Raw genomic sequence first — 10,962 nt, forward strand, 5'->3', positions numbered from 1 at the left:
CATTAGTAAGTGTTGTTAGGACTGTGAGATATAGCAAAGACCCCTCCTCTGTGTCTTTCTCCTCACTGCAAGCTTTTTACCAGAAGATGTATGGGACTTGCTGAGAGCTGGCCCCTAGTAGTTTGGACCACAGGAGATGTGAAAATGCTGGCTGTTTCCTCAGAAGGAACTTGGCTTGAGCTCTTATTGTCAAAATCCCGGCTTGTTGGGTTGGGCTAGGGCAAACAGGAGAGCCACTGCCACTCTGTTCTACACTGTGAAAGAAGTGTCACTTGACTTGAGAAACAAGCATCCAAGACCTCTTCAAGGACTTAATCAGCACCCAAAAGCTCTAGGGTAGAGCTCCCTCCAGTGCAGATCCTGGACCTCTACAGCCCAACTCACCCAAGATATTTGGTAGAAATAAACATTTCCACCTCTTCTTGACGTACTGAATCAGACACCTGATGGAGGAGGAAGACAAAGATCTTAGTTGAAAACAAGATCTAGACTAACTGGTGCACATGTTCCATGCCTTCAAATACCTTATGCTCTGAACACCCAGAGAGGCAGCTGTTGAAGGTCAAGATTGTGTCTTCAGTTCACCAAGCACCATGTGCCGCACAAGAGGAAGCTTTGGGCTTGTCTTGACTCATTAAACCAGTAACAGTATCCAGAGGACATTGCTTTTCACCAATGTTCATCATTCGTGTCACACAACAAATGCAGGATGTCGTATTATAACCAGAGCCAGGCTGGAAGTCACGAGGAATAAACAGGCCACCTAGTTGTATCTAATTGGCCTTCTTAGATCTCAGTCATCTTCCCAACTTCTCAAGAATGCTTTCATAGGGGAAAAACTGCAACATGTACCACTTACCTATGAGCACCAAATCCAGTGAGGGAATTCTCCCAGACCAGAATGGTCCCCTCTCCTAAATCCTTTTGGGACCATCAGGGGAGGGTATAAAGTGTCTAAAGTTACTCCCAGTGATGCTCTCCACAGAGAACACTCGGTTCCAGGAAAAACGGCTGGGCAGGAATCATTACTCACCTGGACAGGAGAAACTGAGGTCACAGTTAACTAGCAGCAGCGCGGCGTAGAGGTATGCTAAGGTTGGGGGCAGTGGGGAGGGATGACACACATGAATTCTCTGCCCAACTGTATGGTGAGCAGATGGCAAACCAAGCGCCAAACAGCAAGGCACCGGGCTGTAAGTTCTGACCTAGAACTGTTCCTGAGCTCTCTGGGATGGCCACTGGTAGATGCACTCAGGATATACACAGCATGTGTGCTTGACAACACAATCTAACTGGGGAGTGGATAAAGTGCATTTATTTTCTTTTATATGTGTTTGTTTGTTTTTTTAAAAAAAGAAAAAAAAGCCTCCTTTCCAGCACCCAATGTCCACAGTGCTAGGCTTGTCTGGTTTAATGAGTCACGACAAGCCCAAAGCTTCCTCTTGGGCGGCACATGGTGCTAGGCGGGGTGGAGCCAGGGCCAGCCCCCTAGGAGAAGGTGTGGAAGTAGAAGGCAACAGCGTTGGCAGCATAGTCCATGGGGAGGCGATGTCCGATGTGCCTGGCCCCGAGGCTGGCCCCACCCAGGGCAGAGGAATGTCGCAGCTTCAGTAGGGTGAAGCCAGAGAAGGAGTTCTGAGCCTGGGTCTCTCGGCCCTGGGTCAGCGCCAGAAGGAAACCTGAAGGGAGAGAGAGTAGAGGGTGGAGGGTGGAGGCGAGAGTAGACCAGCTCTCCCTGGTTGAGACCAGGAGAAGGTGGGACAGTGACACGAGGGAAGGGAGAAGGCCAGGCCCTGAGGCATTCCTGTGCAGGTCCCCAAGAGGCCCACGCACCAAGTCCCTAACAGGCAGGGCACCAGGGGACAGGAACCCAGTAATGGCCTTCAGATACTAGAACCTGCAGCCAGCCCGTACCCAGTGCTGGGAACTCCAAGGAAGCAAGAGGGTCCTCCCAACTGCTTCAGAATGTCTAATGACACAGCTACATGAACCAACACTTCAAGGGTGAAGAAGGCCCCTCTTCTACCTTCTGGCTGCAACTGTGTTGACTACAGAGGTCACCACATGCTGGCCAGAAGCTCTGATCTCAAGGGAGGTCTGTCTTTAATTTTTAAGAAGTGGTGTGTATTTAATAAATCCTTTAAAACAAAAGCATCTTTTAAGAGTTCAGGGAAGCTGGGTGAGACACCATAAAAGGGCTCCCTGGCAGACTGTGGGCGGAGGGCTGTGGCCTGTGCAGGCCTCAGGAGCCAGGTCTCAAGTCTTCCCCCTGGGACAAGCAGCTTTCCTGAGTAACCCCACCCTCGACCCGTCTATCACCCACCCTAGGCTCACCTTTCTTCAGCAGCTCCCAGCTCTTCCACACAGAGCCCACACACAGGATGGGTAGGCCCATCTCCCCCTGAAACAAGACCTGGCGAAGAGCAGAAATGGACACTGGGGTGACCACACCTCTCCAACGCTGAAGCAGATGGTCTCTTAAGACCAGCCCACCCGCTCCCAGATACTCTCCCTCTAGCCAGGTGGACTGAAGAAAAGGGTTGAAAAGGGAGGAAAACAGGGAGACTCAAAAAGCCAAGAGAGAGAATGGAAGGGAAAAAAGGTGAAGCAACAATACAGAGGCAGGAAAGAGAAGCGGGGGAAATGGATGGAAACGTGCACCGTGTTCAAGCAGTGGACTATATATAAACACAGGCTTCGGGCCAGCCACAGAGGGGAGGCACCAGACCCGAGAGCTCTTACGTGTTAGAGACTATACAGAGTTCTTCTCACACCCTAAGTCCATTTAAAATCATGCTCCTCTTTACGGAGTTTGATGGGACAGTCTCATCCCTAATGGGAAAGAGCCAGATCTGGCCCAGCAACATCCAGATTTCATTTCCCATCGACTTACCGGGTCGATCTCAGGCAACACTGCCACCACGTGTCTGCCGAGCATCTCCCCAGCCTTCCTGAAGATAAACTGGGAGAGGGCGTCCCCCTCCCGAGCACCTGGGGCGGGATTGGGGGGAAGGGAGCTGGTGAGTACCTGTTGCAGGGGAGAAACAGGAGGAGCACCTAGAGCTAGCAAAGCTCTAAATTAGGAATAGATGCCCACCTCATGGCATGTAGGGAGACAAGCCTCCAAAAGCGGTCCTCCATCCTTACTGCCCTGCCCCAACCAGGTACTTCCACCCGAGCAGGGGTGTCCTGTCCTAAGGTGGGTCACTCCAGGCGCAGAAGGGCAGCCCCCACTAGAGGAGCACAGTAGCATCTGGTCTGTACTCCAGCTTACTGAGTCTGTCCCCGAAGGTGTCTCATCTCTGGGGACCCTACTTGAGCAGCAGGCTGGCGTGCTCCTGCCCCACCCACCATCCAATAGTCTGCGGTCTGCCCCCCACCCAGCTCTGCTCCAAAAGGGCCTCAGTACAGCAAGAGAGGAATCCAAGTGAGGGGAGTATGAACCTTATAGTGGAGAAACAGCACTGTGGAGACAAGCAAGCCCTACGGTTTAGCTTTTCCTGAGCATTAGCGCCCCCCCACGCCAACCCACCATGCCAAACCTCTCTATGATCTCCTAGTTCTTCAGATATCTTTAGTTTTTGTTTGTTTTAATTACAGATTTGCCTAAAGGACAACTGCTTCATACATTTCTCGGAAACAGACACACGGCCTCCCCAAGCCATGACAGCCGTCAAGAAAATCAGAGATAATATAAAACAATTATCAGTGCACCCCACATGTCCTTCTGGCTCCAGCCCAAGGCATCCTAGTACCAAGCTGCATGAGGGCAGAGAACTGAAGTCACTTGGTCAAAGGGAAATTAGCTTCTAGTTCTCATATGAACCCCATTCCATCCTATAATGAGGGAAAACTTTGGGGAACAAAACCAAATAAAACCCTGTACCCACCCCTCCAGTACCTTCTGCAATTTTCTGGCAAAACCCAGCAAATCGGCATTTATCAAAGTCCCTATACAGGTGGGTGAGGATTCCTAGCCGGTCTGACACCTGAGAGACAGAGAAAGGGGCACAGAGAGTCATCAGAAGCAAAGAAAAATGCACAGTCTGCCCACCCAAGTTGATCTTCCTGATGTCTCTGAGAAGCTGGAATAATGTTTGTTTTTTTTAAGCTCTAGAAAGTACAAAGATTTGAGATTTCTCATTTGAGGTAGGTTCTTTGTTTTCCCCACATGAATCCCATCACTCCTTACAGATGAGCCTGGATACATACAGCACAGGGCACAGATCTGTGAGCACGAAAGTGTGTTCTGTAGTTCTTAGAGGTGCTCTTGAAAAGATTTCTTTGACGAGAGGAATCTAAGGACTACTGCATGTCGCAACTCTCCAAGTCACAGGGTGCATTCGCAAATTAAAGGCCCTGTGAAGTCCTGCACCGAGAAATCTGCTTGTTTCTCCCAAACTTCTCTGACCACAGAAAGTCCTTCTCTCACTCTAACAAATGGCCTCTGCAGATCCTAAGGGAGGGGCACTTTCCCAGAGCACACACTAAGACGAAGAAGGGGGGCTCTCAATGTGAGCACTTACAGCAATACAGTAAGCATATTCTGCACACAATCTCATTTAATTCTTGTAATGACTTTGTGAGAACGCCTAAGGGTAATAGATGGCGTGGGAGACCCACCAACTGGGTTTAGAACCAATCTGGTGGGTTGGGGTAGCTTAACTGCATCTCCCACAGCAGCTACTATCGAAAGGGATTTGTCTTCCTCCTCCCTCCCTATACAGATCTGCCTTCCAGCATCTCTAATCTCCTTCCTTGAGCCCATCGCCAGCACACATAAGCAGCTGCCACGCACAGAGGTCTATTGGGTAGACTTACCTTCCTTCTCCTCTTCCCTTTTACTTTGGGTTCAGCTAAAAATAGCTGTTTCCTACTCCACTACAAATACGCATGGCCCAGACTGAGGAAAGCCCTGGGTAGGAGGCTACACCTCCCCAAGAACCCTCCCTCTTTAACGGGCTCTCCTCCCTGACCCATATGGGCCAGAAGCAGTTCAGTCTGAGTACCCTGCCTCCTGATCTCACCCAGCACTTCTCGCTCCAGCCTGAAACGGCATCTACCTTCACCTCCCAGCAGGGCCTAGCTGCCCAAGCATGAATTCTAGCTAACCATTTGGCCCCAGCCTGCCCATTCCACGTGCCTGACATTCTCCCCTTGGCACACACCACCCACGTTATCATGAATCCTGTCCTCACCTAGAATTTCTCCAACCTCCAGCTCTGACCCACAATTCACCCCAACTTCCCTTCAGCTCACCCAGTTCTTCTCCTACATTCACTCCTGCTCAGTATGCCACTGCCCCATCCCAGGGGCGCATGTTCACCAGAGGCAGGGGAAGGTACCTGGAAATAGTCAAACATGATGTATTTCATGAAGCCAATGTCATGAGGAGCCACCTCCAAGTTGTCGATAGAGTCAAACACTATTTTCACTGCTTGGTGTGCAATCCAGTAGGCTGTGGAGGGCAGAGAGGGCTAAGATGGGACGATCTCCCTGAGTCCACAGATCAGGAAACTCAGACCTAGACAGTTTAGTGACCAGCTTGGGTATTATAGCAAATTAGGTGCCCCAATTTCAACTGTATGACCTATCCACAAAAGGGAAGCAAGGGGGAAAACAATAGGTAAGGCCAAGTCACACCAGCTCCTACCCAAAAACAAAGACAAGGAGAGTCCACTGTCACAAAGACCACTGCAGTCACTGCCATGAGCTGGCCCCAGAGGCCCCTAGGTATACCTACTACCTACAAAGAGGTCATGCAGGAGGAGTTTCTATAGCCCTTTCCTATTAGCAGACTGGTCCAGCATGTCCTGGCACCTGTGGCCTTAACCTTTATAGTGTCAGTTCCTTCCTAAGGATTCCAAAAGTCCACACAGGTGGACAACTATTATACCGGGGCTTGAATCTGAACCTGGATACAGATCACCGCTGCAGACCAAGGTCGGCCACTCGTCGAAGGTCAGCCACGAGTCTGCCATCGCATCTCTGTGTTCTCTCAGTCATTACCCTGGACTCAGAGGATCTTTTCAGGAGCTATCCCTGGAGAGCCACAAGGGGTTGGTGGCCAAGGTCAGGGGAGAGGAAGACAGAGAGCTGCAGGAACGGAAGGGTCCAGGGCCCCAGAGCCAGGCCCGGCTGGCATGGACTCACCTGAGCCCTCGTCCCCCATCATGTGGCCCCAGCCACCACAGCCACTCTCCGAGCCATCGGGGTTGATGAGCCTGCAGTTGGAACCTGTCCCAGAGATGAGCACGATCCCACCTGGGGAAAGGGAATAGGGAGGCTCAGTGTGGCCAAGGCCCTGCACGGAGCACACAGCTTCTGACTGAGGAAAGAGGGCAGAAACCAGCCCTGGGATCATCACCCAGTCTTGTACAGAAAAGTGAGCCCAGCTAGTTTCCCACCTGAAAGTGGACGGCCTGAGTCTCAAAGAGCTCCAGTCTATACAGAGCCCTTCTCTGAGAGACGAAGAGGAACATAAGCCAGCCTCCTTGCCAAGCTAAGTGACTACCTGACTTACCACGCTATCTATTAAGAACCAACGATCACGCTAGACCCTGTTCACACAGTGATACTCATTCAACATCCTAAATCTCATTTGTGAATACAGTAACCTCCATTTCATAGAGGAGGGCATTGAAACCCACGAGTTCCATAACTTCTCTAAGATGGTACTACTCATAAAACAGGAACAGAGCTTCAAATGCTGAGCTCAGGATACCAGGCCTTTTACACTAGCACAGAGCTCCACCCAGTTTTCTTCTTGGCCCTTAAATGCTCTCCCAGCCAGCCTCACCCCCACACCACCCCGGGGGCTCCCTCCTCTGGAGCAGAGTCTCCAGGCTGACAGATACAGTTCTGCCCCCCCACCTTCTGTCCAGTTGGTGCTCTGGCAGGGGGACTTAAGCCAATAAAAAGAGCAGGGAGAAGAGCGCGGGGTGTGCTGGAGGCCACCTTCCAGGTACTGCTGGACAAGTTCCGTCAGCTCCAACCAAGGGGCTTTCCCCAGAAAACCAGTTCTCAACCTCACCCCGCCCTCCTCCTCACCAGCCTCCGTTGCTGTGGCGATGGAGCCTGCGGCGTCTGTGGTAATTAAGTAGCTGTCGCTCAGGTGGGGAAATCGGTTCTTCAGCTCCTCTGTCAGGACCCTCAGTGCATCCTCCTGCTCCCCACCGCTCAGGGACAAGCCCTAGGCCGTGTGGGATGGGAGCGAGTGAGCAAAGTGACCAGACCCAGCTCCCTTCTCCGACCCCTCCCTTCCTGGTGTCTACCCCAACTCTGTACATCTGGGCACACCCTGCTTAGTCAGCTCCAGTCCTCCTGCCGCCCCACACGATGACCCACCAGGTGCTGCTGGCGGCAAGAAGAACCTGGTCTGGGAATGAACCCAGAGAGGGGACTCAACACTGCCAAGTTTGGAAGGTGGGAGGGTTAGCAGTGCCCTCAAGGGAAAAGTCAGGCAAGAGAGCAAGCAGAGGAGGTGGGCTTGGTGTGGACTACAAGGGGCTTAGCTGTGCCTGCAGAACTGTCATTGAGGCTACCGCCAGGGGGCAGTCGGAGCCCCAGCAACTGGAGAGAAACATCTGAGCTGAGACTCACAGTGGACATTAAAGGAGTGCTTACGGCTCTACGCTAAGCACTTTGGAATGTACCATGCCATTATTCTTAGCTGACCACTGAGGTAGCTACCGTTACCTGCATTTCCCAAATGAGACCAAAGCCTGGTGGAGGTAAGTAGCCTGCTAAGGGTCTCACAGATGTTGAGTGACAAAACTGGTATTCAAACCAGGGTCTCTGTGGTTCTCCAAAGCCCTGGGCTCTTCCCATCCTTACGGCTTGTAGGTGACAACTGAAGCCATAAGAATGAATGAGAACGGGGCGCCTGGGTGGCTCAGTGGGTTAAGCCGCTGCCTTCGGCTCAGGTCATGATCTCGGGGTCCTGGGATCGAGTCCCACATCGGGCTCTCTGCTCAGCAGGGAGCCTGCTTCCCTCTGTCTCTCTCTGCCTGCCTCTCCATCTATTTGTGATTTCTCTCTGTCAAATAAATAAATAAAATCTTTAAAAAAAAAAAAAAAAAAAGAATGAATGAGAACATGTATTTCTAGACCAGAGACTAAGCCCTCAAAGCCTTTCATCCTGCAGTCTTCAGACTCACCTAAGCAAAATCGCTGTGTTTCTGTGCCTTCATTCCCAGGATCGACCCCAGACTCACCAGGCTTCGTAGAGGGACCAGAGGATCCAGCCCTGCTTCCAGTTTGGCCCTGTTCACCATCTCGTTGATCCTCTCCACACACTTGTCTATCCCGATTAGCTGGCCCCAATCAAGGGAAGGAGGAGTTACAAAGTCTTGCATGACCCATGTTGCCCCTACAGGCTGTTATACTCGGCCCCAGCCACCATCTTGATGGGAGTTACAGAGAATAAAACCACAACCACAAAGAAACCCACCAGTCCCTCAGTGTGGTCTTTACCCAGTGATTTGTGCTGAGTCCATCTGCTTCTGCCACAATCTGCCCGTCCTCTGAGAGTAAAAGGACCTTGGACCGTGAGCCTCCCCTAGAGAACACAAAGGGGCACTCAGTCTTGCTCTGACAAACCTACAGGGACAGCTAAGCTCCAGGGGTCCTAGTCCCAGGCAGAGCCCAGGTGACAACTTTGCCAAACTCAATTCCCATTCCCAAGCCCACTTCTGGTTTGATACGCTCCTGGACTGAAATGTTGCTTCTGCACAGCTTCCCTCAGGGATGTCCTACTTATCCTGTAAGACCCTACTTCTCTATCATCTAGTACTTGAAACCTCTGACGTGTGGCCTACCGCCACAGCTCCATTCACTGGGCCACATCAGTGTCCCTATAAATTGTAAAGATTCTGATAAGAGCCTATAGTTGTTTTTCTGTCTGCCTCTCACGAGACTACAAACTCCACTGTGCCAAGCTCCAGATCCTTCATCCATTTTCCTGCTTGGCACAGGCCAACACTCAGGAAATGTGACTAAAGGGAGTGGCACATGTCTCTGCTTCTTTCATAATAGCTAAAGGCTGCCTTTCAAGATCCAGCTACAGCGCCACGTTCTTCAAGACACCCTCAGGAGAAACACTGACGAGAGGGCAGAAGAGAGTTTATACCTACTTAAGGAACCAAATGGTGAAATGCTTATTACTGGGGGAAATGGTAGTTTGGATGGAGGTCTGTGGTGGTGTGATGTATGTTTCTTTATTGATCAGAACTCTTGGGAATATCAGAAAAGGACACTAAAGACCTGCTGATCAACCTCAAAGGTGACAAGAAGTTTCGAGGGGTAGTTAATGAACAAGGCAGCAGATTCAAAGTCCAAAAGAATCTCTTGACAATCTAGAGAAACAGGTCATATCTTACACATGAATATAACAGCGATGAGCCCAAGCTCCTATACTGAATTTTTTTAAAAAAGTGCAACAGATGCAGGATGGGGGAGATAAACCTTAACAATTTACATTAAAAAATAAATAAATAAAAAGACATGGAGGTCTGTGAGTCTGTACAGCATACAAGTAATCCTAATCTCGGATTCAAAAGTAAGTGTCCAGGCTGTGACAAGAGCCACTCTCTATTTGCCCAGATTCCACACCCTAACGCTGGCAGGGGACTTGTCATTCATCCCCCTTCTCACTATACACATGGGGTAAATGAAGCCCAGATTGGGCAAAAGCCTTGCCCATAGTCCTAGGAAGAAGCCGTATTACAAGAAGTCCAGTAAGCAAGTTTCTAAGAAGGAAAAATGTAAGAATGACAGAGGGTTCATCTGGAATGCTGACAAGAACGGGGAGTTCCAGACATCAGGACAGGCTAGCACTTCGGTTGGCTGCCTGTTGTAGCTACCAGATCCCCTCTGGCAAGGGTCTTTGTCCCCCGCTTCCACCACACTCCCACTCCCCTCACCCCCCAGCAACTTCACACCTGACACCTGTTCAAGCTCAACTCTCTCAGCCATCCGGAGCTTCTAGATCTGGCGGGCGGCGGGGGGGCGGTGAAGTGGGTGGTTCGCCGGAGAAAGGGGTGTGGTTCCGCCATGAAACATAAAAGACCCCCCGCGCGCGCCTCGGGTGTGGCCGTGCACTCACAGAGTCCCGTAAGTCCTAGGGCACTGAAGCGCGTGCACACACCCCTCCACCACAAGGCCCCGCAAGTCAGAAGCCCAAAGTGGCCGGACCCTAACGTGGGAGGTCACCAGCATGCCAACCTGGCCCCGGGCTTCCCGCCTTTCGCCCTCCGGCCGCTTCTCAGCCGCCCTTCCCGGATTCTCTCCGCGAAGCCGCACTCACCCCTCCACGCCGCCGTAGAGAGCCGCCATGCCCTAGCTGCTGCCGCCGCCCAAGTTGCCGCACTTTGCTCCTCTCCCCCACTCCCGACCCTGCCGGCTTGCTGGGCGCCGCCCCCCGTCATGTGCGGGGCGGGGCAGTGCGGTTGACTGGGTACGGCGTGTGCGCGGGGCGGGGCGACACTCCCAGACGGGGCGAGCGCGGTCCCCAGCGGCTCCTCTACACTCCTGCTTGCCGCCTGCGCACCTCTTGTCCCCTGCCTCCCGAGATGGATGCGGGATTCCAAGCGCAGGAACCAGAAGCGGGTGTCGGGCTCCCACCCACTGGAGGTCCCTGCCTTGCCCACGCCCCGCCCCACCAGCGCCCGGAAGTTGCCGACAGCTCCGCCTTCCGCGTTGGCACTGCTCAAGAGCCCTATGGACCCCGGGTGATCAGTGCGTCGTTGAGCAGGGGGGCAGTCTGCGTAAGGGGTGGGGGAGGAGCTGCCTTAAAAATTGGGCAGCAACCTCTTTGACCATAAGCGCAGCAACTTCTTCCTAGGGACATCGCCAAAGACAATAGAAGCAAGGGCAAAAATGAACTATTGGGATTTCATCAAGATCAACAGCTTTTGCACAACAAAGGAAACAGTCAACAAAACCAAAAGACAACTGACAGAA

The 10,962-nt window shown here is 52.0% G+C and overlaps 1 protein-coding gene across 2 annotated transcripts; it reads right to left on the minus strand.

Annotated features, from left to right (window-relative positions):
• Window positions 1-1,293: 1,293 nt before the first annotated feature.
• Window positions 1,294-10,606, minus strand: NAGK (N-acetylglucosamine kinase). 2 transcript variants are annotated; one of them, XM_082743055.1, is made up of 10 exons: window positions 10,307-10,606; window positions 8,476-8,560; window positions 8,217-8,315; window positions 7,051-7,192; window positions 6,154-6,264; window positions 5,346-5,458; window positions 3,902-3,989; window positions 2,894-2,991; window positions 2,335-2,413; window positions 1,294-1,679 (listed from the first exon to the last, which is right to left on the minus strand). In XM_082743055.1, exons 1-10 carry the CDS (start codon window positions 10,333-10,335, stop codon window positions 1,489-1,491), a joined length of 1,035 nt encoding a protein of 344 aa, XP_082599181.1. In that variant the 5' UTR covers window positions 10,336-10,606; the 3' UTR covers window positions 1,294-1,488. The 2 variants fall into 2 exon arrangements, with proteins under 2 accessions (XP_082599181.1, XP_082599182.1); XM_082743056.1 differs by having other exon boundaries at window positions 3,891-3,989.
• Between the last annotated feature and the right edge of the window lie 356 nt (window positions 10,607-10,962).

The sequence above is a fragment of the Mustela nivalis genome, assembly GCF_964662115.1.
Source record: "Mustela nivalis genome assembly, chromosome: 8".
In the NCBI taxonomy this organism is placed as follows: domain Eukaryota; kingdom Metazoa; phylum Chordata; class Mammalia; order Carnivora; family Mustelidae; genus Mustela; species Mustela nivalis.